At 46.4% G+C, this 27,745-nt stretch overlaps 1 protein-coding gene across 3 annotated transcripts in view; it reads right to left on the reverse strand.

Annotated features, from left to right (window-relative positions):
* LOC143766330 (uncharacterized) overlaps positions 1-12,680 on the reverse strand; it is a 1,024,462-nt gene extending 1,011,782 nt beyond the window's left edge. For 2 of the 3 annotated variants that reach the window (XM_077253918.1, XM_077253917.1), the window contains exon 1: positions 12,638-12,665. In XM_077253918.1, coding sequence (XP_077110033.1) covers positions 12,638-12,664 — 27 coding nt within the window. In that variant the 5' untranslated portion in view covers position 12,665. Of the gene's footprint in view, positions 1-12,637 lie in introns of all 3 variants that reach the window. The other variant, XM_077253919.1, reaches the window with a different exon arrangement.
* Between the last annotated feature and the right edge of the window lie 15,065 nt (positions 12,681-27,745).

Raw genomic sequence — 27,745 nt, forward strand, 5'->3', positions numbered from 1 at the left:
TTCTATCAGCTCGAACCAGTCTGCCCATTCTCCTCTGACCTCTGGCATCAACAAGGCATTTCCGCCCACAGAACTGCCGCTCACTGGATTTTTTTTCTTTTTCGGACCATTCTCTGTAAACCCTAGAGATGGTTGTGCGTGAAAATCCCAGTAGATCAGCAGTTTCTGAAATACTCAGACCAGCCCTTCTGGCACCAACAACCATGCCACGTTCAAAGGCACTCAAATCACCTTTCTTCCTCATACTGATGCTCGGTTTGAACTGCAGGAGATTGTCTTGACCATGTCTACATGCCTAAATGCACTGAGTTGCCGCCATGTGATTGGCTGATTAGAAATTAAGTGTTAACAAGAAGTTGGACAGGTGTACCTAATAAAGTGGCCGGTGAGTGTATATATACACACACACACTAGGAGATTTCCAACGAGCACTTCATCACATTCAAACAGTCCCTCACTTCTTTCAAGACCACACTCGCCACAGCAAAACAAACCTACTTCTCATCTCTCATATCCTCCCTGTCTCACAACCCCAGTTATTCAACACCTTCAATTCTCTCCTCCGCCCCCCAGCACCTCCTCCCTCCCCACTCATCTCAGCTGAAGACTTTGCCTCATTTTTCAAGCAGAAGATTGAGAACATCAGAGACACTTTTAGTCGACAACCCCCAGAACCCTTCCTCCCAACTACCCAGCCCTCCACCTCCAAAACCAACTTCTCCACCGTTACAGAAGATCGACTCTCCACTCTACTCTCAAGATCGCATCTCACCACCTGTGCACTTGATCCGATCCCATCCCACTTCATCCCAAACCTGGCCATAGTCTTCATCCCAACCCTAACCCATCTCTTCAACCTATCACTAACAACTGGTGTTTTCCCCTCAAGCTTTAAACATGCCTCCATCACACCTATCCTCAAAAAGCCCTCTCTTGACCCATCCTCTGTATCTAGCTATCACCCTATATCACTTCTCCCCTATGCCTCAAAACTATTGGAACAACATGTCCATCTTGAACTGTCCTCCCATCTATCTTCCTGCTCCCTCTTCGACCGCTTTCAATCAGGCTTCCGGTCACACCACTCCACTGAAACTGCCCTAACTAAGGTCACCAATGACCTATTAACTGCCAAGAGAAAGTGGCACTACTCTATCCTCCTCCTCCTGGACCTGTCCTCTGCCTTTGACACAGTGGACCATTCCCTGTTGCTGCAGACCCTCTAATCCCTTGGCATCACAGACTTGGCCCTATCCTGGATCTCGTCATACCTAACTGACCAGACATTCAGCGTCTCCCACTGACACACCACCTCGCCCCCTATCTGTCGGAGTCCCACAAGGTTCAGTCCTAGGGCCCCTGGTCTTCTCCATTTACACCTTTGGCCTGGGACAGCTCATAGAATCTCACGTGTTTCAGTATCATCTCTATGCTGACGACACACAGCTCTACATCTCTGGACCAGATATCACCACCCTACTAACCAGAATCCCTCAATGTCTATCCGCTATTTCATCCTTCTTCTCCTCTAGATTTCTAAAACTAAACATGGACAAAACAGAATTTATCGTCTTTCCCCATCTCACATGACCTCCCCGACGAACCTATCCATTACAGTAAATGGCTGCCCACTCTCCCCAGTCCCACAAGCCCGCTGTCTTGGGGTAATCCTTGACACTGATCTCTCCTTCAAACCACATATCCAAACCCTTTCCACTTCCTGCCGCCTCCAACTCAAAAATAATTCACGGATCCGTACATTCCTAAACCAAGAATCTGCAAAAACCCTAGTCCATGCCCTCATCATCTCCCGCCTTGACTACTGTAACCTCCTGCTCTGTGGCCTTCCCTCTAACACTCTCGTACCCCTCCAATCTATTCTAACTCTGCTGCCCGACTAATCCACCTGTCACCCCGCTATTCCCCGGCCTCTCCCCTCTGTCAATCCCTGCACTGGCTCCCCATTACCCAGAGACTCCATTACAAAAACCTAACCATGACACACAAAGCCATCCACAACCTGTCTCCTCCATACATCTGTGACCTCGTCTCCCGATACTTTCCTGCACGCAACCTCCGATCCTCACAAGATCTCCTTCTCTACTCCCCTCTTATCTCCTCATCCCACAATCGCATACAAGATTTCTCTCGTGCATCCCCCCTACTCTGGAACGCTCTACCACAACATATCAGACTCTCGCCTACCATCGAAACTTTCAAAAAGAACCTGAAGACCCACCTCTTCCAACAAGCCTACAACCTGCAGTAACCACCGATTGACCAAACTGCTGCACGACCAGCTCTACCCTCACCTACTGTATCCTCACCCATCCCTTGTAGATTGTGAGCCCTCGCGGGCAGGGTCCTCTCTCCTCCTGTACCAGTTGTGACTTGTATTGTTAAAGATTATTGTACTTGTTTTTATTATGTACACCCCTCCTCACATGTAAAGCGCCATGGAAAAAATGGCGCTATAATAATAAATAATAATAATAATACACACTGCTCAAACAAATAAAGGGAACACTTAAACAACAGAATAGAACTCCAAGTAACTCAAACTTCTGTGAAATCAAACTGTCCACTTAAGAAGCAACACTGATTCACAATCAATTTCACATGCTGTTGTGCAAATGGAATAGACAACAGATGGAAATTATTGGCAATTATCAAGAAACACTCAATAAAGGAGTGGTTCTGCAGGTGGAGACCACAGACCACATCTCAGTACCAATGCTTTCTGGCTAATGTTTTGGTCACTTTTGAATGTTGGTTGTGCTTTCACACTTGTGGTAGCATGAGATGGACTCTAAAACCCACACAAGTGGCTCAAATAGTGCAGCTCATCCAGGATGGCACATAAATGCGAGCTGAGGCAAGAAGGTTTGCTGGGTCTCTGGCGTAGTGGCCAGAGGCTCGAGGCGCTACCAGGAGACAGGCCAGTACACCAGGAGATGTGGAGTGGGCCGTAGGAGGGCAACAACTCAGCAGCAGGACCGCTACCTCTGCCTTTGTGCAAGGAGGAACAGGAGCACTGCCAGAGACCTGCAAAAATTACCTCCAGCAGGCCACAAATGTGCATGTGTCTGCACAAATGGTTAGAAACCGACTCCATGAGGATTGTCTGAGGGCCCGACGTCCATAGATGGGGGTTGTGCTCACAGCCCAACACCGTGCAGTACACTTTATATTTGCCACAGAATACCAGGATTGGCAAATTCGCCACTGGCACCCTGTGCTCTTCACAGATAAAAGCAGGTTCACACTGAGCACATGTGACAGAGTCTGGAGATGACGTGGAGAGCGATCTGCTGCCTACAACATCCTTTAGCATGACCGGACTGTCCAGGAATTGTCGGATGCTTTAGTCCAGGTCTGGGAGGAGATCCCTCAGGAGACCATCCGCCGCCTCATCAGGAGCATGCCCAGATATTGTACAGTAGGAAGGTCATACAGGCACATGGAGGCCACACACAATACTGATCATCTTTTTCTTGTCATGAGGCATTTCCACTGAAGTTGGATCAGCCTGTAATTTGATTTTCCACTTTGATTCTGAGTATCATTCCAAATCCAGACCTCCATGGGATATTAATTTTGATTTCCATGGGATATTAATTTTGATTTACATTGATAATTGTTATGTTTTATTATTCTGAACACATTCCACTATGCAATGAATAAAAATTAGCAACTGGAATATTTCATTCAGTTGTTTAATTTTGTAGAAAAAAAGCAGATCACAGACATGGCACAAAACTAAAGTGATTTCAAATGACAACTTTCTGTCTTTAATAAACGCTGAAAGAAATCAGGAACAAAAAAATTTTGTAGTCAGTAATGGTTATTTATTTAGAACAAGCAGAGGGAAAAAATTATGGAATCACTCAATTCTGATGAAAAAATTATGGAATCACCCTCTAAATTTTAATTCCCAAAACTAATACCTGCATCAAATTAGATCTGCTCGTTATTCTGCATCTAAAAAGGAGTGATCACACCTTGGAGAGCTGTTGCACCAAGTAAAGTGACATGAATCATGGCTCCAACACGAGAGATCTCAATTGAAACAAAGGAGAGGATTATCAAACTCTTAAAAGAGGGTAAATCATCACGCAATGTTGCAAAAAATGTTGGTTGTTCACAGTCAGCTGTGTTTAAAATCTGGACCAAATACAAACATGGGAAGGTTGTTAAAGGCAAACATACTGTTAGACCAAGGAAGACATCAAAGCGTCAAGACTGGAAACACAAAGCAATATGTCTCCAAAACAGGAAATGCACAACAAAACAAATGAGGAGCGAATGGGAGGAAACTGAAGTCAACGTCTGTGACCGAACTGTAAGAAACTGCCTAAAGGAAATGGGATTTACATACAGAAAAGCTAAATGAAAGCCATCATTAACACCTAAACAGAAAAAAACAAGGTTACAATGGGCTAAGGAAAAGCAATCGTGGACTGTGGATGACTGGATGAAGGCCATATTCAGTGATGAATCGCGAATCTGCATTGAGCAAGGTGATGATGCTGGAACTTTTGTTTGGTGCCGTTCCAATGAGATTTATAAAGATGACTGCCTGAGGAGAACATGCAAATTTCCACAGTCATTGATGACATGGGGCTGCATGTCAGGTAAAGGCACTGGGGAGATGGCTGTCATTACATCTTCAATAAATGCACAAGTTTATGTTGATATTTTGGATACTTTTCTTATCCCATCAATTGAAAGAATGTTTGGGGATGATGAAATCATTTTTCAAGATGATAATGCATCCTGCCATAGAGCAAAAACTGTTAAACAATTCCAAAAACTACTTGCTCTTTATCTTCCTACTCCTACTGATTTTTTTATTTTATTATTATTATTATTCATTTTTATAGCGCCATTTATTCCATGGCGCTTTACATGTGAAATACGGGGCAAATATAGACAAATACATTAAACATGAGCACAAACAAGGCACACGGGTACATAAGGAGGGAGGACCCTGCCCGCGAGGGCTCACAGTCTGCAGGGGATGGGTGATGATACACTAGGAGAGGGGATATCTCCCCCAACCCTGGTCCACCATCCCCAACCTCAACCCCTACCCTACCTCACATCAAAACCTTAATAATCTTACTAATATTAATTGCACTCCTTCATCTCCTTTGAATTGTGCCCTTTGGAATCCACGGTCTGTATGTAACAAGCTTCCTTTCGTACAAAATTACTTTCTGAAAAACTCTCTTAATCTGTTGGCCCTCACAGAAACCTGGATTCAGGATTCCGACACTGTCTCTCCTGCTGCCATTTCCCATGGTGGCTTACAATTCTCACATTCCCCGAGACCCACAAACAGACATGGTGGTGGAGTCGGCATACTTTTTTCCCCACAATGCACTTTCTGGGTCATCCCCCCAGCTCCATCACTCTCATTCCCTTCTTTTGAGGTCCACACCATCAGGCTCTTTCGTCCCCTCTCCCTCAGAGTAGCGGTCATATACAGGCCCCCAGGCTCACTTACCCATTTCCTGGACCATTTCTCTGCCTGGCTGCCACACTTCATGTCCTCAGAACTCCCAACCCATATCCTGGGAGACTTCAGCATCCCCATTAACAGCCTCACTTCCACATCTGCATCCCAGCTTCTTTCACTAACTACATCTCTAGGCCTCTCACAGCTCTCAACCTCTGAAACACACAAAGACGGTAACACCCTTGACCTGGTCTTCGTCCGGCTCTGTTCAATCTCCTACCTAGATAACTCACTGCTTCCCCTCTCTGACCACAACATTCCTTCACACTTACAATTTCTCGCCCACCCCAGCACCCTCCTGCCTACCACACATTCAGAAATCTACTTGCTATCAACCCTCACACACGTTCAGACTCCCTACACTCATTATTGTCCCCAATCTCCTCTTTTTCCTATCCTGATCTGGCTGTACATCACTACAATGACACTCTTAGAAGCACCCTGGACCAAGGAGCACCGGGCCCTCACCCTCAGAACCTCTAAGCACAGAGTAAAACAACCCTGGCTCACATCGCAAACCCGATTTTTCCAGTGATGCTCTAGGTGTGCTGAATGCTTATGGATAAAAACTTGCACACCAGAAGACTTCATACACTTCAATTTTATGTTAAAAACCTGTAACTGCCCTTCACCTTGCCAAACAGCCCTACTTCACTACTCTGATCTCCTCACTATCCAACAACCCCAAGAAACTTTTTGACACCTTTCACTCCTTTCTCAGGCCAAAAGCACAAGCCCCTATCATAGACATTTGTGCGGATGACCTGGCCTCCTGTTAAAATCTTTGGTGGAAGTTGAAGAAAATGGTCCATGACAAGGCTCCAACCTGCAAAACTGATCTGGCAACAGCAATCAGATAAAGTTGGAGCCAGATTGATGAAGAGTACTGTTTGACACTCATTATGTCCATGCCTCAGAGACTGCAAGCTGTTATAAAAGCCAGAGGTGGTGCAACAAAATACTACTGATGTTTTAGAGAGTTTTTTTGTTTTTAATGATTCCATAATTTTTTCCTCAGAATTGAGTGATTCCATAATTTTTCCCACTGCTTGTTCGAAAAAAGTTACCATTACTGACTACAATATTTTTTGTTCTTAATTTCTTTTAGTGTTTATTAAAGCCAGAAAGTTGCCATTTGAAATGACTTTAGTTTTGTGCCATATCTGTGATCTGCTTTTTTTCTACAAAATTAAACAACTGAATGAACATCCTCCAAAGCCAGTGATTCCATAATTTTTGCCAGGGGTTGTATATATATATTTGACGGAGTCATATCTCCTGAATCTGCAGATCGCATGCTGCTGTCGTACTTGGCAGGCCCAGCCCAGATAGTATGGAGATGAATGAGGGATACCGAAAGTTCAAAATAAAACTTTCCTTTACTTCACAAGAACTTGATGAGAAGTATATACATCAGATAGCAGGCATATCACTCTATAAAATGCTTCTTCTGCATTATGCAGTCAGGGACTTTCCGCTTACATGTGGCGGTACATACCTTTTGCTTTAAGCCAAATAGTCCAGCAAACCTGAGCTAAGAACCTCGCCCTACTTTTTGTTTCTGTTATTTTCTCTGCCTGTAGTCCAGATTCTCACTGCCATCATATCTTTGCTTTCCTTCAGAACATACTATCTGATGTCTCCCTCCTGGCACACAACACCATGTGAATTCAAGTCTGCAATCAGATAGACCAAAGGTCTGTATTTCTCACTTTATATCTGACTCATCACAAGGAATTTGTACTCCTGTGTGCCCACGTAGCTCAGAATGAGTGAGGTCTACCACACAGTATGAAGGCCTCCACAGACTCCACATAGTAAGACGGCCCCCACAGCACCTCACACAGTATTATGGCCACCACAACCTGCTACAGAAAATATGGACCCCCAGTCAGTATGGAGGCATTTACAGTCCTCCAAATGCCTTACTCAGTATAATGCCCCCTACCAGCCATACACTCAGTATGAGAGACCCAACATCTCTTCCCTTAATATTAAGCCCCCACAATTCCTGATATTTAAAAACACACACACACACACTACTCACTCAACCCGGTTCCTGAGGTGCAATGTTCCAGTCTGTGCAGTGTTGAGTAGAGGTTTCATTCTACAGGTGTGATGTAGTGACTTCATTGTGCCTGCATTGCCCGGAGTCTCAGACTTATAAGCGAAGGCTGAATGGTGGATCAGGAGCTTTTGACTCCCTGATTCACTATTCTATTCACCATCATGGGAATGTGGATATCTCTTAAATTGTTATGATGGAAAGAGGGTGACCAATACCAAACCCCACGAGCCCTCTCTATTCATGGGCATCACAGAGACTAAGTGGACTACCTTTATGGATGATACACTTCTGCCTATCCAACTATCATATGGTAAATATCGCATAGATCCTGGGTTCATTTGTATCTACATCAAGAATGAGGCTAAGTGAGTATTTCTTAATTAGCTGTGAGGTTATCGGTGGGGTGGATGGTACCATATTGAGCATGTAGGGGTGAGTACTGTGGGAGCATTAGAACGTAGTGGGAAGGCAGTACTGTTGGAACATTATACTGTGTGTGAGGGGGATGCCAGTCCTGTGGAAACATTATCCTGTGTGTATGGCAAGCTGCTATTGTGGAAACATTATACTACGTAGGGTGATGGTGGTACTGTGGGAACAATCTATCAGCCATATCCTCCTTCATCTCTCGCTTCCTAAAACTCAATGTAGACAAAACCGAACTCATCATCTTTCCCCCATCTCGTATATCCCCCCTACCTGATCCATCTATTATGGTAAACGGCATCACGCTCTCTCCCCCACCTGAAATCCGCTGCCTCGGGGTAACTCTTGACTCTGCCCTGTCCTTCAAACCGCACGTCCAAACTCATGCCACCTCCTGTCGCCTCTAACTCAAAAATATTGCCAGAATCCATCCCTTCATCAGCCCACAATCTACTAAAACTCTTGTGCATGCCCTCATCATCTCTCGCCTCGATTACTGCAACACCCTCCTCTGTGGCCTCCCCGCTCTCTCTTGCACAGCTCCAGTCTATCCTCAACTTGGCTGCCCGGCTGATCCACCTCTCTCCTCGCTACTCCCCTGCTTCTACCCTCTGCAAATCCCTCCACTGGCTCCCAATTCCCCAACGAATCCAGTTCAAACTACTAACACTGATCTACAAAGCTATCCACAACCTGTACCCTCCCTATGTCTCTGAACTAATCTCCCAATATCTTCCCTCATGTAATCTTCAATCCTCCCAAGACCTCCTACTCTCCAACACACTTATTTGTTCCTCAGTTCTCACACAACGCCTCCAAAATTTCTCCCGAATATCACACATCCTCTGGAATTCCACGCCTCAACACATCCGATTATGCACCACCCTCAGATCCTTCAGACAGCACCTGAAAACCCATCTCTTCAGGTAAGCCTACAATAACCATTCTGCCGCCTCACCACCAACTGGGGCTGCCGCCTCACCACCACCAGAGCTGCCGCACCCTTGACCTTCTGTCTCTTCCCCATTATCCCGTAGAATGCAAGTCCGCAAGGACAGGGTCCTCTCCCCTCTGTACCAGTCTGTCATTGTAAATTTGTTTACTATAAACGATATCTATAACTCTGTACGTAACCACTTTCTCATGCACAGCACCATGGAATTAACCCTTTCGCGACATGCGCCGTACATGTACTGCGCATGTCGGGTCCCCTGCTTTGATGTGCGCTCCGGTGGTGAGCGCACATCAAAGTCGCGACATGTCAGCTGTTTTGTACAGCTGACATGTGCGCGCAATAGCGGCGGGTGAAATCGCTATTCAAATGCAGACAGCGGCATTTAACTACCGCATCCGGCCGGGCGGCCGGAAATGACGTCATCGCCGACCCCCGTCACATGATCGGGGGTCGGCGATGCATCAGGAAGGTAACCATAGAGGTCCTTGAGACCTCTATGGTTACTGATGCCGACCTGCTGTGAGCGCCCCCCTGTGGTCGGCGCTCACAGCACACCTGCATTTCAGCTACATAACAGCGATCTGATGATCGCTGTTATGTAGCAGAGCCGATCGGGCTGTGCCTGCTTCTAGCCTCCCTTGGAGGCTATTGAAGCATGGCAAAAGTGAAAAAAAAAAGTTTTTAAAAATGTGAAAAAAATATTAAAAATATAAAAGTTTAAATCACCCCCCTTTCGCCCCATCCTAAATAAAACAATAAAAAAAAAACCACAAACCTACACATATTTGGTATCGCCGCGTTCAGAATCGCCCAATCAATTAAAAAAAAGCATTAACCTGATCGCTAAACAGCGTAGCGAGAAAAAAAATCCGAAACGCCAGAATTAAGTTTTTTTGGTCGCCGCGACATTGCGTTAAAATGCAATAACGGGCGATCAAAAGAACGCATCTGCACCAAAATGGTATCATTAAAAACATCAGCTCGGCACGCAAAAAATAAGCCCTCACCCGACCCCAGACCACGAAAATTGGAGACGCTACGGGTATCGGAAAATGGCACTTTTTTTTTTTTTTTTTTTTTTTTAAAGCAAAGTTTGGATTTTTTTTTCACCACTTGGATAAAAAATAACCTAGACATGTTAGGTGTCTATGAACTCGTAATGACCTAGAGAATCATAATGGTAGGTTAGTTTTAGCATTTAGTGAACCTAGCAAAAAAGCCAAACAAAAAACAAGTGTGGGATTGCACTTTTTTTTCAATTTCACCGCACTTGGAATTTTTTTCCCGTTTTCTAGTACACGACATGGTAAAACCAATGATGTTGTTCAAAAGTACAACTCGTCCCGCAAAAAATAAGCCCTCACATGGCCATATTGACAGAAAAATAAAAAAGTTATGGCTCTGGGAAGGAGGGGAGCGAAAAATGAAAACACAAAAACGAAAAAGGGCCGCGGCATGAAGGGGTTAATAGTGCTATATAAATAAATAATAATAACATTACACTGTGTGTGGTGGGATGATGGTGCTATGGAAACATTATACTGTGTGGAGAGAATGGTGGTACTGTGAGAAGATTATACTGTGTTGTGGGATGATGGTACTGTGAGAACATTATACTGTGTGTGGAGGGAACTTTGGTACTATGAGAAGATTATACTATGAGTGGGGGTATAGCAATACTGAGGAAATATCTTTTGTGTGAGAGATGCCAGTACTGTAGAAACGTTATACTGTGTGAGAGGCATTGTAATGATTATAAGGGATAACTCAGGAGACTCTTTGCATGGAACAAGACAACTACAGGACACAGTTTATAAGTGGTAAAGTCTATATTATCACACGGTGATTCAAACAGGTGCAGAGAGAAACTCAAGTGCACAACACTTGGAGTAAATATTAAACGCAGCTTAGCAGTCTATAGGAAACTTCAGAGGAAAATGCAAACAAACAGAAAGTCTATGAAGCACAATTATTCTTGAGGATACTTGACACGAATAAGTCCTTGGTAGTCCAAACACAGATAGATATGCTTATAAGGCAGCTCAAATAATATCTTCGCACAACCAAGGAGGCCTGGGTAAAAGTCTCAGGTTTAAGCAGAGCAGCAACAGCTTACATGTCCAGCAAATGCAGATGGAAACAAACACAAGCAGCCAGATGGAGGATTACTGGAAACCGATGTATGCAGCAGAAACTCAGAGCGGAGTAGCAGGGTCTCCACACAGGTTCACAGGAGCAGGTGCAGGTGCAGGTTCAGGTGCAGGTGCAGGTGCAGGTAGTCATCAGGAGCTGGATGCAAGGCAGAATACTCTAGCACAGACTAAAGGCTGGGTTGGTTATATAGCAGGAAGACACAGTGCACATGAGACCAAAGACGCCATCTTGGAAAAGGGCAGTAATGCACAAAAGGTAAACAAAATGTTCAGAGTCCTGACAGGCATCATATATACTGCATAAGGGGTGTAAAAAGGTCTGTCATAAGAACGAATCCTCAGAGCTGTGCGGCATTTGTACAAAAAGACTGCCATATGCCGTCCAGATGGGACCCTACGGAATCAATGGGAAGAGTGAGAGTTTCAGGAAGAAAGAGTCTAGATGGTACGCCAGGTCAGGTGACCTTGATGATGCAGTTTACTGTTATTATAAAGGCCATAGCTCCAAAGCCAAAACAGATTTGGTGCCAAGCAAAAAAAAAAACAGGTGCCAGTGAAGAATCTGAGGTACCAGGCCATGGTAAAGTGCCAGCCGGTTATGGCAGCAGAATCCATGTGGCACCAGACGAGTCCCATAGTCCAGACTACGCCAGCCAAGGCCCGAGAACCTGACCTGCGCCAGTCAAGACTCAGAGACCAGACTTCGCCAGGCAAGAGCAGAATCCCAGCTCTTATTACTTTTGGTACAAGAGACGAATGTGCCAATCTGTGATCTGTGAGGAGATTCCGCTCAGTAGTATACGCCTGCAGTAAAGAGCAGGAGGCGGAAGTGAGCCGGGCCATTGCTTCCAGCACTGACGTCAGTATAGGTGTTGGTCCAGGGTAGCGCAACAGACAAGGTGAACACTGGTTGAAGTAAAGGTGGCCCAGCGAGCCCTGATAGACTTGTTTAGAAGGACTTATGGCCTAATGGGAAGAGGTAGAGACACCGCTTTGGCCTGTGTTTGCAGAAGAGACAGTGTTGTCGACCATATGTGTCAGGAAACTCACTCTTTTCAGTAGCTAAAGTAACATGTGGTTAGAGGCTGCTATTACAGTGAGAGTGAGCCGGAGAATTCATTGTATATCTGATATTGTATATTTCACCTCGTAATCACCCTGTTTTGCATTATTCACTGTTCCCATAGTGATCACAATTCCTATTATCAGGGAAATAAACAATTATGATGGTTACTTCCACCTTGTGTTTGTGTGTTGTATCCGGTCTCCTGCTTACAGGGGGATAATGGAGGCATTATACTGTGTGGGGGCCAAGAAAGGGGCCTGTACTATGGGAACAATCCCTTTCCTCACTTCCTGTCTCCCATAGTTGGGTCGTATGTATCTATTACAGGAAACACAACAAAAACATTACAATTCTTATAAAGTGGCAGCAAAAAAAACCCCCAAAGAGTCTCAGTGTTTAAGGGGTTAATGTCCCCCACGCTCAGTAATGGGGAATCTCCAGCACCTACCTCCACCTGCAGAGCCGCACTCCACATATATGGCTGTTCTCTGTTCTGTGCATAGGACCTGTGATGAGGTCACATGAGGGGAGGAGTCAGAGGTCACATGATCAGGGGCCTCAGGGAATGAATTATCCGCAGTGAAGACGCTACATGGAAACTTCTCCTCAGTCAGTGACATTTCCGCCATTATTTGCCCTCACCATACCTCCCAACTTTTGAAGATGGGAAAGAGGGACAAAGTTTGCGGCGCGCAATGCGCGCTGCGGCAAATTTTAGGCCACGCCTCTGACCACACCCATTCATAATTAGCCACACCCATATCACATCCCAACCACACCCATTTAGCACTGCTGATCACACTGTTTCATATACAATAATTATAAACAAAAAAATATGGCCACACAGTGCTCCATACTGTATAATGACCGCACATGATGCTCCATACTGTATAATGGCCACACATGATGCTCCATACTGTATAATGGCCACACATGATGCTCCATACTGTATAATGGCCACACATGATGCTCCATACTGTATAATGACCGCACATGATGCTCCATACTGTATAATGGCCACACATGATGCTCCATACTGTATAATGACCGCACATGATGCTCCATACTGTATAATGACCGCACATGATGCTCCATACTGTATAATGGCCACACATGATGCTCCATACTGTATAATGACCTCCCATGATGCTCCATACTGTATAATGACCGCACATGATGCTCCATACTGTATAATGGCCGCACATGATGCTCCGTACTGTATAATGACCTCACATGATGCTCCATACTGTATAATGACCGCACATGATGCTCCATACTGTATATTGGCTGCACATGATGCTCCATACTGTATAATGGCCACACATGATGCTCCATACTGTATAATGACCTCACATGATGCTCCATACTGTATAATGACCGCACATGATGCTCCATACTGTATAATGGCCACACATGATGCTCCATACTGTATAATGACCTCACATGATGCTCCATACTGTATAATGGCTGCACATGATGCTCCATACTGTATACTGGCTGCACATGATGCTCCATACTGTATACTGGCCGCACATGATGCTCCATACTGTATACTGGCTGCACATGATGCTCCATACTGTATAATGACCTCACATGATGCTCCATACTGTATATTGGCTGCACATGATGCTCCATACTGTATAATGGCCGCACATGATGCTCCATACTGTATAATGGCTGCACATGATACTTCGTACCATATAATGGCCACACATAGCTACTCCTACACACGCGGCTGCGCTCCATACACTTTGCACACGGCTCCGCTCCGTACACCTCGTACACACGTGGCTCCGCTCCAGACACCTCATACACACACTGCTCCGCTCCAGACACCTCGCGCACACACGGCTCCGCTCCGCACACCTCGCGCACACACACACGGCTCCGCTCCGCACACCTCGCGCACACACGTGGCTCCACTCCAGACACCTCGTACACACACACTGCTCCGCTCCAGACACCTCGCGCACACACACACACGGCTCCGCTCCGCACACCTCGCGCGCACACACACGGCTCCGCTCCGCACACCTCGCGCACACACGCGGCTCCGCTCCGCACACCTCGCGCACACACACGGCTCCGCTCCGCACACCTTGCACACACACGGCTCCGCTCCGCACACCTCGCACACACACGGCTCCGCTCCGCACAGCTCGCACACACACGGCTCCGCTCCGCACACCTCGCACACACATGGCTCCGCTCCGCACACCTCGTACACACACGGCTCCGCTCCGCACACCTCGTAGACACACGTGGCTCCGCTCCGCACACCTCGTACACACTCGGCTCCGCTCCGCACACCTTGTACACACACGGCTCCGCTCCGCACACCTCGTACACACTCGGCTCCGCTCCGCACACCTCGTACACACACGTGGCTCCGCTCCGCACACCTCGTACACACACGGCTCCACTTCATACACACACGGCTCCGCTTCGCACACCTCGTACACACATGGCTCCGCTCCGCACACCGCGTACACACACGGCTCTGCTACATCCACACTGTACACCGCCTGACCCCATACAAGGCATTACTTACCTCCTGCAGGACCATGTGGCAAGGTGGCAGCAACCAGCAAGTCCTGCAATCCACGGAGGTCCCGATCTGCCGATCATGTGACCGCTGACTCCTCCCCTCCTGTGACCTCATCACAGGTCCTGTGCGCAGAAAGCAGGCAGCCATACAGAAGGGTAAGGGCCCGGGGCATGGCTTAACTATACAAGGGGGCGTGTCGGTCCTGCTGTCTGCGCCGCGGGATTAGAGTGCCCCGTGCGGGAGTGCGGGGCAGAGGCTGAAAACCGGGACAATCCCGCACAATGAGGGACGGTTGGGAGCTATGGCCCTCACTACTGGCACAATTACCCAGCGCCACCTTTTCTACACAGTTTTCTGTGTGGAATGTAATGTGTGATTTCTCTGCTTGGAGACAAACAGACCCCACATATGAGGGAATTATCACCAGTTACCGGACGGCTACTACTAGGGTTGAGCGACTTTTACTTTTTTAGGATTGAGTCGGGTTTCGCGAAACCCGACTTTGTCAAAAGTCGGGTCGAGTGAAATCGGCCGACTATCGCGAAAAGTCGGGGATCGACCAAAACACGAATCCCAATGTAAGTCAATGGGGAATCAAAGTCGGCAGTGAGTGGAGGACAGGAAAACACCTACAGTGCCCATTTAAATGTCAAAAACATCAATTCTTCTCACTTAAGCTTGTGAATCTTAATTTACCTTATAATAATAGGCATTGAAAATTGGGGGTCATTTGGCTAAAGTTGTGGGGAAGGGGGTAGGGCTGGCTCAAGTTTTTTGTGGGCCCAGGAAACGTGGACTAAGTCACGGCAGTGGAGCCGGAAGAGGTAAGTATTAAAACTGCAAGTGCTGTGATCCCGAGCAAGCAGGGGGGCCCACTCGGTCGCATTGGCACTGGCACAGGGCCCCTCAAAGTACGGCGGTGTGTTTGACGGCGGGGCGCCTCCCACCGGCAGAGACACTTTTGCGTACTATGAGGGGCACTGTGCCAGTGACGTCGCCAATGAGTATGCCCCCCCACCTGATGAAGGAACCTGCACTGTCATCTGCACCTTCCTCTTTGTCCCCGTGTAAGGTGGTATAGTTTGCGGGAAGGGGAACCAGACTTTCAGCAGGGTCAGATACTGGCTGTGTATAGTGCAAGGGGAATGTAGTGGTCTGGGTCAATGTACCAGCAGACTCATCTAGCAGTGGCTGGGCAATGGGCAGGATGAGGAGGAAACACAGATATAGGCCCAAAGAATAAAGTATGCTAAATGCAGTTCATAATTGGTAACAGGACTAAACAGGCGGCATTGCTTTGTTCAGTGGAGGAAAACTGTAATGAGTCGCAGACACAGTTAGTAGGCCCAAGTAATAAAGTGGGCCAAATGAAGTTCAAAATTGGTAACAGGAGTAAACAGGCGGCACTGCTTTGTTCAGTGGAGGAGAACACCAAGCAGCGGCAGACACCGTTAGTAGGCCCAACTGTTGTGAATTCTATTTTTGGGCTCCCTCTAGTGGTCACAAGCGGTACTGTGTAGTGTTGTCTTTCTGCAGGTTGGCTGCATCAGCTGGTTCGTTATCCTTGGTTGGTTTCCTATTTAGCTCACCTGGAGACTCAGTTCCTTGCCTGCTATCAATGTATTCAGTGCTCTTCAGATTCCTTGTGTCTACCTTGCTCCCAGTCTCTCCAAGACAAGCTAAGTTTTTGTGTGATCATTTTTTGATTATCAGTATTCATTATGTTTTTTGTCCAGCTCGCTAAAATGTGATTTCCTTGCTTGCTGGTTGCTCTAGGGGACTGAGTTTCTCCCCCCCACACCGTTAGTTGGTGTGGGGGTTCTTGAAATCTCAGAGTGGATATTTTTTAAGGGTTTTTTACTGACCGCATAGATTCTCTTTTCTATTTTCTGCTATCTAGTATTAGTGGGCCTCATTTGCTGAATCTGCTTTCACCCCTGTGTATGTGCCTTCCTCTTACCTCACAGTTATTATTGGGGGCTTCTATATCTTTGGGGATTATTTCTCTGGAGGCAAGAGAGGTCTTTCTTTCTCTCTAGGGGTAGTTAGTTCCTCAGGCTGGCTCGAGACGTCTAGGATTTTTAGGCACGTTCACCGGCTACTTCTAGTGTGTTTGGATAAGTTCAGATTTGCGGTCAGTTCAGTTTGCCACCTCCCTAGAGCTTGTCCTATGTTTGTTACTTAGCTGGAGTAATTTGTGATCCTCAACCACTAAGGATCATAACAGTATAGCAGGCCAAAAAGTGTTTAATGCATCGCAGAAGTGGGATAAAAAGAAGACCTGAGTACATTTTTTTTTTTTTTTTTCTCCCCGCTTTTCCTTTGCTGCAGTCTGTTTAGCTTCTTTCATCCCCTTGAACTCTGGGTGGTTTTGAGCTCAGCTGCAGACATAAATGTTCAGACTCTGACTTCTAGTGTGGATCATCTTACTGCACGGGTGCAAAGTATTCAGGATTTTGTTATTCATAGCCATATGACAGAACCCAAGATACCCATTCCTGAGTTGTTTTCTGGAGATAGATCTAGGTTTCTAAATTTTGAGAATAATTGTAAGTTATTTCTATCTCTGAGACCTCGTTCCTCTGGTGATTCCGCTCAGCAAGTTAAAATTGTTATCTCCTTGTTGCGTGGCGACCCTCAAGATTGGGCTTTCTCTCTGGCGCCAGGAGATCCTGCATTGCTTAAAGTAGATGCATTTTTTCTGGCTCTTGGACTGCTTTATGAGGAGCCTAATCTTGAGAATCAGGCAGAAAAAGCGTTGCTGGCTATCTCTCAGGGTCAGGATGAAGCAGAGGTGTATTGTCAAAAATTTCGGAAATGGTCGGTGCTTACTCAATGGAATGAGTGTGCCCTGGCTGCAAATTTCAGAGAAGGTCTTTCTGAGGCCGTTAAGAATGTTATGGTGGGGTTTCCCACCCCTGCAAGTCTGAGTGATTCTATGGCTTTAGCCATTCAGGTTGATCGGCGTTTGCGGGAGCGCAAATCTGCTCATCCTTTGGCGGTATTTTCCGAACAGAGACCTGAGTCTATGCAATGTGACCGAACTCTGACCAGAATTGAGCAACAAAGTCATAGACGTCAAAATGGGTTGTGCTTTTACTGTGGTGATTCTACTCATGTTATCTCAGCATGCTCTAAACGCTTAAAAAAAATCACTAAACCTGTCACCATTGGTACTATACAGCCTAAATTTATTTTGTCTGTTACTTTGATTTGTTCTTTGTCGTCCTACCCGGTTATGGCTTTTGTGGATTCGGGTGCTGCCCTGAATCTGATGGATTTGTCGTTTGCCAGGCGCTGTGGTTTTGTCCTGGAGCCTTTGGAATTTCCTATTCCTCTGAGGGGAATTGATGCTACGCCATTGGCTGAGAATAAGCCTCAGTATTGGACGCAAATGACCATGTGCATGACTCCCATACATCAGGAGGTGATTCGCTTTCTTGTTCTGCATAATTTGCATGATGTTGTCGTTTTGGGTCTGCCATGGCTGCAAGCTCATAATCCAGTTTTAGATTGGAAAGCTATGTCTGTGTCAAGTTGGGGTTGTCAGGGAATTCATGGCGATACTCCGTTGGTGTCTATTGCTTCTTCCACTCCTTCTGAGGTCCCTGAGTTTTTGTCTGACTACCAGGATGTATTTGATGAGCCCAGGTCCTGTGCCCTGCCTCCTCATAGGGATTGTGACTGTGCTATAAATTTAATTCCTGGTAGTAAATTCCCTAAGGGACGACTTTTTAATTTGTCTATACCAGAGCATGCCACGATGCGGAGTTATATAAAGGAGTCTTTGGAGAAGGGACATATTCGCCCATCCTCTTCCCCTCTTGGTGCAGGATTTTTTTTTGTGGCCAAGAAGGACGGTTCTTTGAGACCTTGTATAGATTATCGTCTTCTGAATAAAATCACAGTCAAATTTCAGTATCCTTTGCCACTATTGTCTGATTTGTTTGCTCGGATTAAGGGTGCCAGTTGGTTCACCAAGATAGATCTCCGTGGTGCGTATAACCTTGTGCGCATTAAGCAGGGAGATGAATGGAAAACAGCATTTAATACGCCCGAAGGCCATTTTGAGTACTTAGTGATGCCTTTTGGACTCTCTAATGCTCCTTCTGTGTTTCAGTCCTTCATGCATGACATCTTCCGAGAATATCTGGATAAATTTATGATTGTTTATCTGGATGACATTTTGGTCTTTTCTGATGATTGGGAGTCCCATGTGAAGCAGGTCAGGATGGTGTTTCAGGTCCTGCGGGCTAATGCTTTATTTGTGAAGGGCTCAAAATGCCTCTTCGGAGTACAGAAGGTCTCCTTTTTGGGTTTTATTTTTTCTCCTTCTACTGTGGAGATGGACCCAGTCAAGGTCCAGGCTATTCATGACTGGACTCAGCCCATGTCTGTTAAGAGTCTTCAGAAGTTCTTGGGTTTTGCTAATTTTTACCGTCGTTTCATCGCTAATTTTTCTAGCGTGGTTAAACCTTTGACAGATTTGACCAAGAAGGGTTCTGATGTGACTAATTGGTCTCTTGCGGCCGTGGAGGCCTTTCGGGAGCTGAAGCACCGGTTTTCTTCAGCTCCAGTCTTATGTCAGCCAGATGTCTCTCTCCCCTTCCAGGTCGAGGTTGATGCTTCTGAGATTGGAGCAGGGGCTGTTTTGCCGCAGAGAAGCTCTGATGGCTCTGTGATGAAGCCATGTGCTTTCTTTTCAAGAAAGTTTTCGCCTGCCGAGCGGAATTATGATGTTGGTAATCAGGAGTTGTTGGCTATGAAGTGGGCATTTGAGGAGTGGCGACATTGGCTCGAAGGAGCTAAACATCGTGTGGTGGTCTTGACTGATCACAAAAATCTGATTTACCTTGAATCTGCCAAGCGCCTGAATCCTAGACAGGCTTGTTGGTCGTTGTTTTTCTCCCGTTTCAACTTCGTGGTCTCATACCTGCCTGGTTCGAAGAACGTGAAAGCTGATGCACTTTCTAGGAGTTTTTTGCCTGACTCTCCGGGAGTTTCTGAGCCGGCTGGTATTCTCAGAGAGGGAGTGATTTTGTCTGCCATTTCCCCAGATTTGCGACGAGTGCTGCAGAAATTTCAGGCGGATAGACCTGACCGTTGTCCACCAGAGAGACTGTTTGTCCCGGATAGATGGACCAGCAGAGTTATTTCTGAGGTTCATTCTTCGGTGTTGGTGGGTCATCCTGGGATTTTTGTTTTGTTTCTGCTGATCAGGATGATTGGGTGACTTTTTTGCCATTGGCCGAGTTTGCCCTTAATAATCGGGCTAGTTCTGCTACTTTGGTTTCGCCGTTTTTCTGCAATTCTGGTTTCCATCCTCGTTTTTCCTCGGGACAGGTTGAGTCTTCTGACTGTCCTGGGGTGGATTCTGTGGTGGATAGGTTGCAGCAGATTTGGAACCATGTGGTGGACAATTTGAGGTTGTCACAGGAGAAGGCTCAGCGCTTTGCCAACCGCCGCCGCGGTGTGGGTCCCCGACTTCGTGTTGGGGATTTGGTGTGGCTGTCTTCTCGGTATGTTCCTATGAAGGTCTCCTCTCCTAAATTCAAGCCTCGCTTCATCGGTCCTTATAAGATCTTGGAAATCCTTAACCCGGTGTCTTTTCGTTTGGATCTCCCAGCATCGTTTGCCATTCATAATGTGTTCCATAGGTCTTTGTTGCGGAGGTATGTGGTACCTGTGGTTCCTTCTGTTGAGCCTCCTGCTCCGGTGCTGGTCGAGGGCGAATTGGAGTACATGGTGGAGAAGATTTTGGATTCTCGTATCTCTAGACGGAGGCTTCAGTATTTGGTTAAGTGGAAGGGCTATGGTCAGGAGGATAATTCCTGGGTTGTCGCCTCTGATGTTCATGTGGCCGATTTGGTTCGTGCCTTCCACGCGGCTCATCCTGATCGCCCTGGGGGTCTTGATGAGGGTTCGGTGACCCCTCCTCAAGGGGGGGGTACTGTTGTGAATTCTATTTTTGGGCTCCCTCTAGTGGTCACAAGCGGTACTGTGTAGTGTTGTCTTTCTGCAGGTTGGCTGCATCAGCTGGTTCGTTATCCTTGGTTGGTTTCCTATTTAGCTCACCTGGAGACTCAGTTCCTTGCCTGCTATCAATGTATTCAGTGCTCTTCAGATTCCTTGTGTCTACCTTGCTCCCAGTCTCTCCAAGACAAGCTAAGTTTTTGTTTGATCATTTTTTGATTATCAGTATTAATTATGTTTTTTGTCCAGCTTGCTAAAATGTGATTTCCTCACTTGCTGGTTGCTCTAGGGGACTGAGTTTCTCCCCCCCACACCGTTAGTTGGTGTGGGGGTTCTTGAAATCTCAGAGTGGATATTTTTTAAGGGTTTTTTACTGACCGCATAGATTCTCTTTTCTATTTTCTGCTATCTAGTATTAGTGGGCCTCATTTGCTGAATCTGCTTTCACCCCTGTGTATGTGCCTTCCTCTTACCTCACCGTTATTATCTGTTGGGGGCTTCTATATCTCTGGGGATTATTTCTCTGGAGGCAAGAGAGGTCTTTCTTTCTCTCTAGGGGTAGTTAGTTCCTGAGGCTGGCTCGAAACGTCTAGGATTTTTAGGCACGTTCACCGGCTACTTCTAGTGTGTTTGGATAGGTTCAGATTTGCGGTCAGTTCAGTTTGCCACCTCCCTAGAGCTTGTCCTATGTTTGTTACTTAGCTGGAGTAATTTGTGATCCTCAACCACTAAGGATCATAACACCCAACCAAACAAGTAGGCCAAATGCAGTTTAGTATCTGACATAGCCTGAAAATTGAAGCTCAGCTGTGTTCAGTGGAGGAGAACAGCAAGCAGCGGCAGACACCGTTAGTAGGCACAACCAAACAAGTAGGCCAAATGCAGTGTAATATCTGATATAGCCTGAAAATTGAAGCTCAGCTGTGTTCAGTGGAGGAGAACAGCAAGCAGCGGCAGACACTGTTACTAGGGCCCAACCAAACTAGTAGGTCAAATGCAGTTTAAAAATTCCTGTAGGCTGAAAGCCTGAAGATTGAAGCTCAGCTATATTCAGTGGAGGAGAACACCAAGGAGCGGCAGACACCGTTACTAGGGCCCAACCAAACTAGTAGGTCAAATGCATTTTAAAAATTCCTTTAGGCCGAAAGCCTGAAGATTGAAGCTCAGCTATATTCAGTGTAGGAGAACACCAAGGAGCAGCAGACACCGTTACAAGGGCCCAACCTAACAAGTAGGCCAAATGCAGTTTAATATGTGATATAGCCTGAAAATTGAAGCTCAGCTGTGTTCAGTGGAGGAGAACACCAAGCAGCGGCAGACACCGTTAGTAGGCCCAACCAAAGTAGTAGGCCAAATGCAGTTTAAAAATTCCTATAGGTCGAAAGCCTGAAGATTGAAGCTTAGCTTTGTTCAGTGGAGGAGAAAAGCAAGGAGCGGCAGACACCGTTACTAGGGCCCAACCAAACTAGTAGGCCAAATGCAGTTTAAAAATTCCTATAGGCCGAAAGCCTGAAGATTGAAGCTCAGCTATATTCAGTGGAGGAGAACACCAAGGAGCAACAGACACCGTTACTAGGGCCCAACCAAAGTAGTAGGCCAAATGCAGTTTAAAAATTCCTATAGGCCGAAAGCCTGAAGATTGAAGCTCAGCTTTGTTCAGTGGAGGAGAACACCAAGGATCAGCAGACACTGTTATTAGGGCCCAACCAAACTAGTAGGACAAATGCAGTTTAAAAATTCCTATAGGCCGAAAGCCTGAAGATTGAAGCTCAGCTTTGTTCAGTGGAGGAGAACAACAAGCAGCGGCAGACACCGTTAGTAGGGCCAACCAAACAAGTAGGCCAAATGCAGTTTAATATCTGATATAGCCTGAAAATTGAAGCTCAGCTTTGTTCAGTGGAGGAGAACACCAAGCAGCGGCAGACACCGTTAGTAGGCCCAACCAAACAAGTAGGCCAAATGCAGTTTAATATGTGATATAGGCTGAAAATTGAAGCTCAGCTTTGTTCAGTGGAGGAGAACACCAAGCAGCGGCAGACACCGTTAGTAGGCCCAACCAAACAAGTAGGCCAAATGCAGTTTAATATCTGATATAGCCTGAAAATTGAAGCGCAGCTTTATTCAGTGGAGGAGAACACTGTTGTGAAATTGGATTTTGGGCTCCCCCGGTGGCCACTGGTGGAATTGAACTGGTGTGCATCATCCCCTCTGTTCACCTGTTTCCATCAGGATGTGGGAGTCGCTATTTAGCCTTGCTCCTCTGTCACTTCCATGCCGGTCAACATTGTAATCAGAAGCCTTTCTGTGCATGTTCCTGCTGCTAGACAACTCCCAGCTAAGTTGGACTTTAGTCCTCATTTGTTTTTGCATTTTGTTCCAGTTCACAGCTGTAGTTTCGTTTCTGTGTCTGGAAAGCTCTTGTGATCTGAAATTGCCACTCTGATGTTATGAGTTAATACTAGAGTCTTAAAGTAATTTCAGGATGGTGTTTTGATAGGGTTTTCAGCTGACCATGAAAGTGCCCTTTCTGTCTTCCTGCTATCTAGTAAGCGGACCTCAATTTTGCTAAACCTATTTTCATACTACGTTTGTCATTTTCATCTAAAATCACCGCCAATATATGTGGGGGCCTCTGTCTGCCTTTCGGGGAAATTTCTCTAGAGGTGAGCCAGGACTATATTTTCCTCTGCCAGGATTAGTTAGTCCTCCGGCCGGCGCTGGGCGTCTAGGGATAAAACGCAGGCAACGCTACCCGGCTACTGTTAGTTGTGCGGCAGGTTTAGTTCATGGTCAGTTTAGTTTCCATCCTTCCAAGAGCTAGTTCTTATGTTTGCTGGGCTATGTTCTCTTGCCATTGAGAACCATAACAGTTTGACCGGCCAGAAAAGGGTTAAATTAATTGACAGAGAAAGGAGAGAAAATAGAAGTCTGCTGAAGATTTTTTTTTTTTTTTTCCCTTCAGTTCTGAGTGTGCTTGTAATTGAATCTCTTGCATGTCTGCCGTTTCTCCAGACCTGCGGCGGGCCTTGCAGGAGTTTCAGGCGGATAGACCTGATCGTTGCCCACCTGGTAGACTGTTTGTTCCTGATGATTGGACCAGTAGAGTCATCTCTGAGGTTCATTCTTCTGCGTTGGCAGGTCATCCTGGAATCTTTGGTACCAGGGATTTGGTGGCAAGGTCCTTCTGGTGGCCTTCCCTGTCTCGAGATGTGCGAGGCTTCGTGCAGTCTTGTGACGTTTGTGCTCGGGCCAAGCCTTGTTGTTCTCGGGCTAGTGGATTGTTGTTGCCCTTGCCTATCCCGAAGAGGCCCTGGACGCACATCTCGATGGATTTTATTTCGGATCTTCCTGTTTCTCAGAAGATGTCTGTCATCTGGGTGGTGTGTGACCGTTTCTCTAAGATGGTCCATTTGGTTCCCCTGCCTAAGTTGCCTTCTTCTTCCGAGTTGGTTCCTCTGTTTTTTCAAAATGTGGTCCGTTTGCATGGTATTCCGGAGAATATCGTTTCTGACAGAGGAACCCAATTCGTGTCTAGATTTTGGCGAGCATTCTGTGCTAGGATGGGCATAGATTTGTCTTTCTCGTCTGCTTTCCATCCTCAGACTAATGGCCAGACCGAGCGGACGAATCAGACCTTGGAGACATATTTGAGGTGTTTTGTGTCTGCAGATCAGGATGATTGGGTTGCTTTTTTGCCTTTAGCGGAGTTTGCCCTCAATAATCGGGCCAGCTCTGCCACCTTGGTGTCTCCTTTTTTCTGTAATTCGGGGTTTCATCCTCGATTTTCTTCTGGTCAGGTGGAATCTTCGGATTGTCCTGGAGTGGATGCTGTGGTGGAGAGGTTGCATCAGATTTGGGGGCAGGTAGTGGACAATTTGAAGTTGTCCCAGGAGAAGACTCAGCTTTTTGCCAACCGCCGGCGTCGGGTTGGTCCTCGGCTTTGTGTTGGGGACTTGGTGTGGTTGTCTTCTCGTTTTGTCCCTATGAGGGTTTCTTCTCCTAAGTTTAAGCCTCGGTTCATCGGCCCGTACAAGATATTGGAGATTCTTAACCCTGTGTCCTTCCGTTTGGACCTCCCTGCATCTTTTTCTATTCATAATGTTTTTCATCGGTCATTATTGCGCAGGTATGAGGTACCGGTTGTGCCTTCCGTTGAGCCTCCTGCTCCGGTGTTGGTTGAGGGCGAGTTGGAGTACGTTGTGGAAAAAATCTTGGACTCCCGTGTTTCCAGACGGAAACTCCAGTATCTGGTCAAATGGAAGGGATACGGTCAGGAGGATAATTCTTGGGTGACTGCCTCTGATGTTCATGCCTCCGATCTGGTCCGTGCCTTTCATAGGGCTCATCCTGATCGCCCTGGTGGTTCTGGTGAGGGTTCGGTGCCCCCTCCTTAAGGGGGGGGTACTGTTGTGAAATTGGATTTTGGGCTCCCCCGGTGGCCACTGGTGGAATTGAACTGGTGTGCATCATCCCCTCTGTTCACCTGTTTCCATCAGGATGTGGGAGTCGCTATTTAGCCTTGCTCCTCTGTCACTTCCATGGCGGTCAACATTGTAATCAGAAGCCTTTCTGTGCATGTTCCTGCTGCTAGACAACTCCCAGCTAAGTTGGACTTTAGTCCTCGTTTGTTTTTGCATTTTGTTCCAGTTCACAGCTGTAGTTTCGTTTCTGTGTCTGGAAAGCTCTTGTGATCTGAAATTGCCACTCTGATGTTATGAGTTAATACTAGAGTCTTAAAGTAATTTCAGGATGGTGTTTTGATAGGGTTTTCAGCTGACCATGAAAGTGCCCTTTCTGTCTTCCTGCTATCTAGTAAGCGGACCTCAATTTTGCTAAACCTATTTTCATACTACGTTTGTCATTTTCATCTAAAATCACCGCCAATATATGTGGGGGCCTCTGTCTGCCTTTCGGGGAAATTTCTCTAGAGGTGAGCCAGGACTATATTTTCCTCTGCCAGGATTAGTTAGTCCTCCGGCCGGCGCTGGGCGTCTAGGGATAAAACGCAGGCAACGCTACCCGGCTACTGTTAGTTGTGCGGCAGGTTTAGTTCATGGTCAGTTTAGTTTCCATCCTTCCAAGAGCTAGTTCTTATGTTTGCTGGGCTATGTTCTCTTGCCATTGAGAACCATAACAGAACACCAAGCAGCGGCAGACACCGTTAGTAGGCCCAACCAAACAACTAGGCCAAATGCAGTTTAATATCTGATATAGCCTGAAAATTGAAGCTCAGCTGTGTTCAGTGGAGGAGAACACCAAGCAGCGGCAGACACCGCTAGTAGGTCCAACCAAACAAGTAGGCCAAATGCAGTGTAATATCTGATATAGCCTGAAAATTGAAGCTCAGATGTGTTCAGTGGAGAAGAACACCAAGCAGCAGCAGACAACGTTAGTAGGCCCAACCAAACAAGTAGGCCAAATGCAGTTTCATATTTCATATAGGCTGAAAGCCTGAAAATTGAAGCTCAGCTGTGTTCAGTGGAGGAGAACACCAAGCAGCGGCAGACACCGTTGGTAGGCCCAGCCAAACAAGTAGGCCCAGCCAAACAAGTAGGCCAAATGCAGTGTAATATCTGATATAGCCTGAAAATTGAAGCTCAGATGTGTTCAGTGGAGAAGAACACCAAGCAGCGGCAGACACCGTTAGTAGGCCCAACCAAACAAGTAGGCTAAATGCAGTTTAAAAATTCCTATAGGCCGAAAGCCCGAAGATTGAAGCTCAGCTTTGTTCAGTGGAGGAGAAAAGCAAGGAGCGGCAGACACCGTTACTAGGGCCCAACCAAACTAGTAGGCCAAATGCAGTTTAAAAATTCCTATAGGCCGAAAGCCTAAAGATTAAAGCTCAGCTATATTCAGTGGAGGAGAACACCAAGGAGCAGCAGACACTGTTACTAGGGCCCAACCAAACTAGTAGGCCAAATGCAGTTTAAAAATTCCTATAGGCTGAAAGCCTGAAGATTGAAGCTCAGCTATATTCAGTGGAGGAGAACACCAAGGAGCAGCAGACACCGTTACTAGGGCCCAACCAAACTAGTAGGCCAAATGCAGTTTAAAAATTCTTTTAGGCCGAAAGCCTGAAGATTGAAGCTCAGCTATATTCAGTGGAGGAGAACACCAAGGAGCGGCAGACACCGTTACTAGGGCCCAACCAAACTAGTAGGTCAAATGCATTTTAAAAATTCCTTTAGGCCGAAAGCCTGAAGATTGAAGCTCAGCTATATTCAGTGTAGGAGAACACCAAGGAGCAGCAGACACCGTTACAAGGGCCCAACCTAACTAGTAGGACAAATGCCGTTTAATATCTGATATAGGCCGAAAGCCTGAAGATTGAAGCTCAGCTATATTCAGTGGAGGAGAACACCAAGGATCGGCAGACACTGTTACTAGGGCCCAACCAAACTAGTAGGCCAAATGCAGTTTAAAAATTCCTATAGGCCGAAAGCCTGAAGATTGAAGCTCAGCTTTGACCAGTGGAGGAGAAAAGCAAGGAGCGGCATTCACCGTTACTAGGGCCCAACCAAACTAGTAGGCCAAATGCCGTTTAATATCTGATATAGGCCAAAAGCCTGAAGATTGAAGCTCAGCTTTGTTCAGTGGAGGAGAAAAGCAAGGAGCGGCAGACACCGTTACTAGGGCCCAACCAAACTAGTAGGTCACATGCATTTTAAAAATTCCTTTAGGCCGAAAGCCTGAAGATTGAAGCTCAGCTATATTCAGTGGAGGAGAACACCAATGAGCAGCAGACACCATTAGTAGGGCCAAACCAAACAAGTAGGCCAAATGCAGTTTAATATCTGATATCGGATGAAAACTGAGGCTCAGCTTTGTTGAGTGGAGGACAACTGTAATGGGAGGCAGACACAGTTAGTAGGCATAACTAAGAAAGTAGGCAAAATGCAGTTCAAAATTGGTTAGTGGAGTACACAGGCGGCATAGCTTTGTTCAGCGGAGGACAACTGTAATAATTGGCTCAGACAGACAGAGTAGGCCTACAATTAAAAAAGGAGGCAAATTGCAGTTCAAAATTTGTAATAG

Source organism: Ranitomeya variabilis, chromosome 4 (assembly GCF_051348905.1).
Source record: "Ranitomeya variabilis isolate aRanVar5 chromosome 4, aRanVar5.hap1, whole genome shotgun sequence".
NCBI lineage: Eukaryota > Metazoa > Chordata > Amphibia > Anura > Dendrobatidae > Ranitomeya > Ranitomeya variabilis.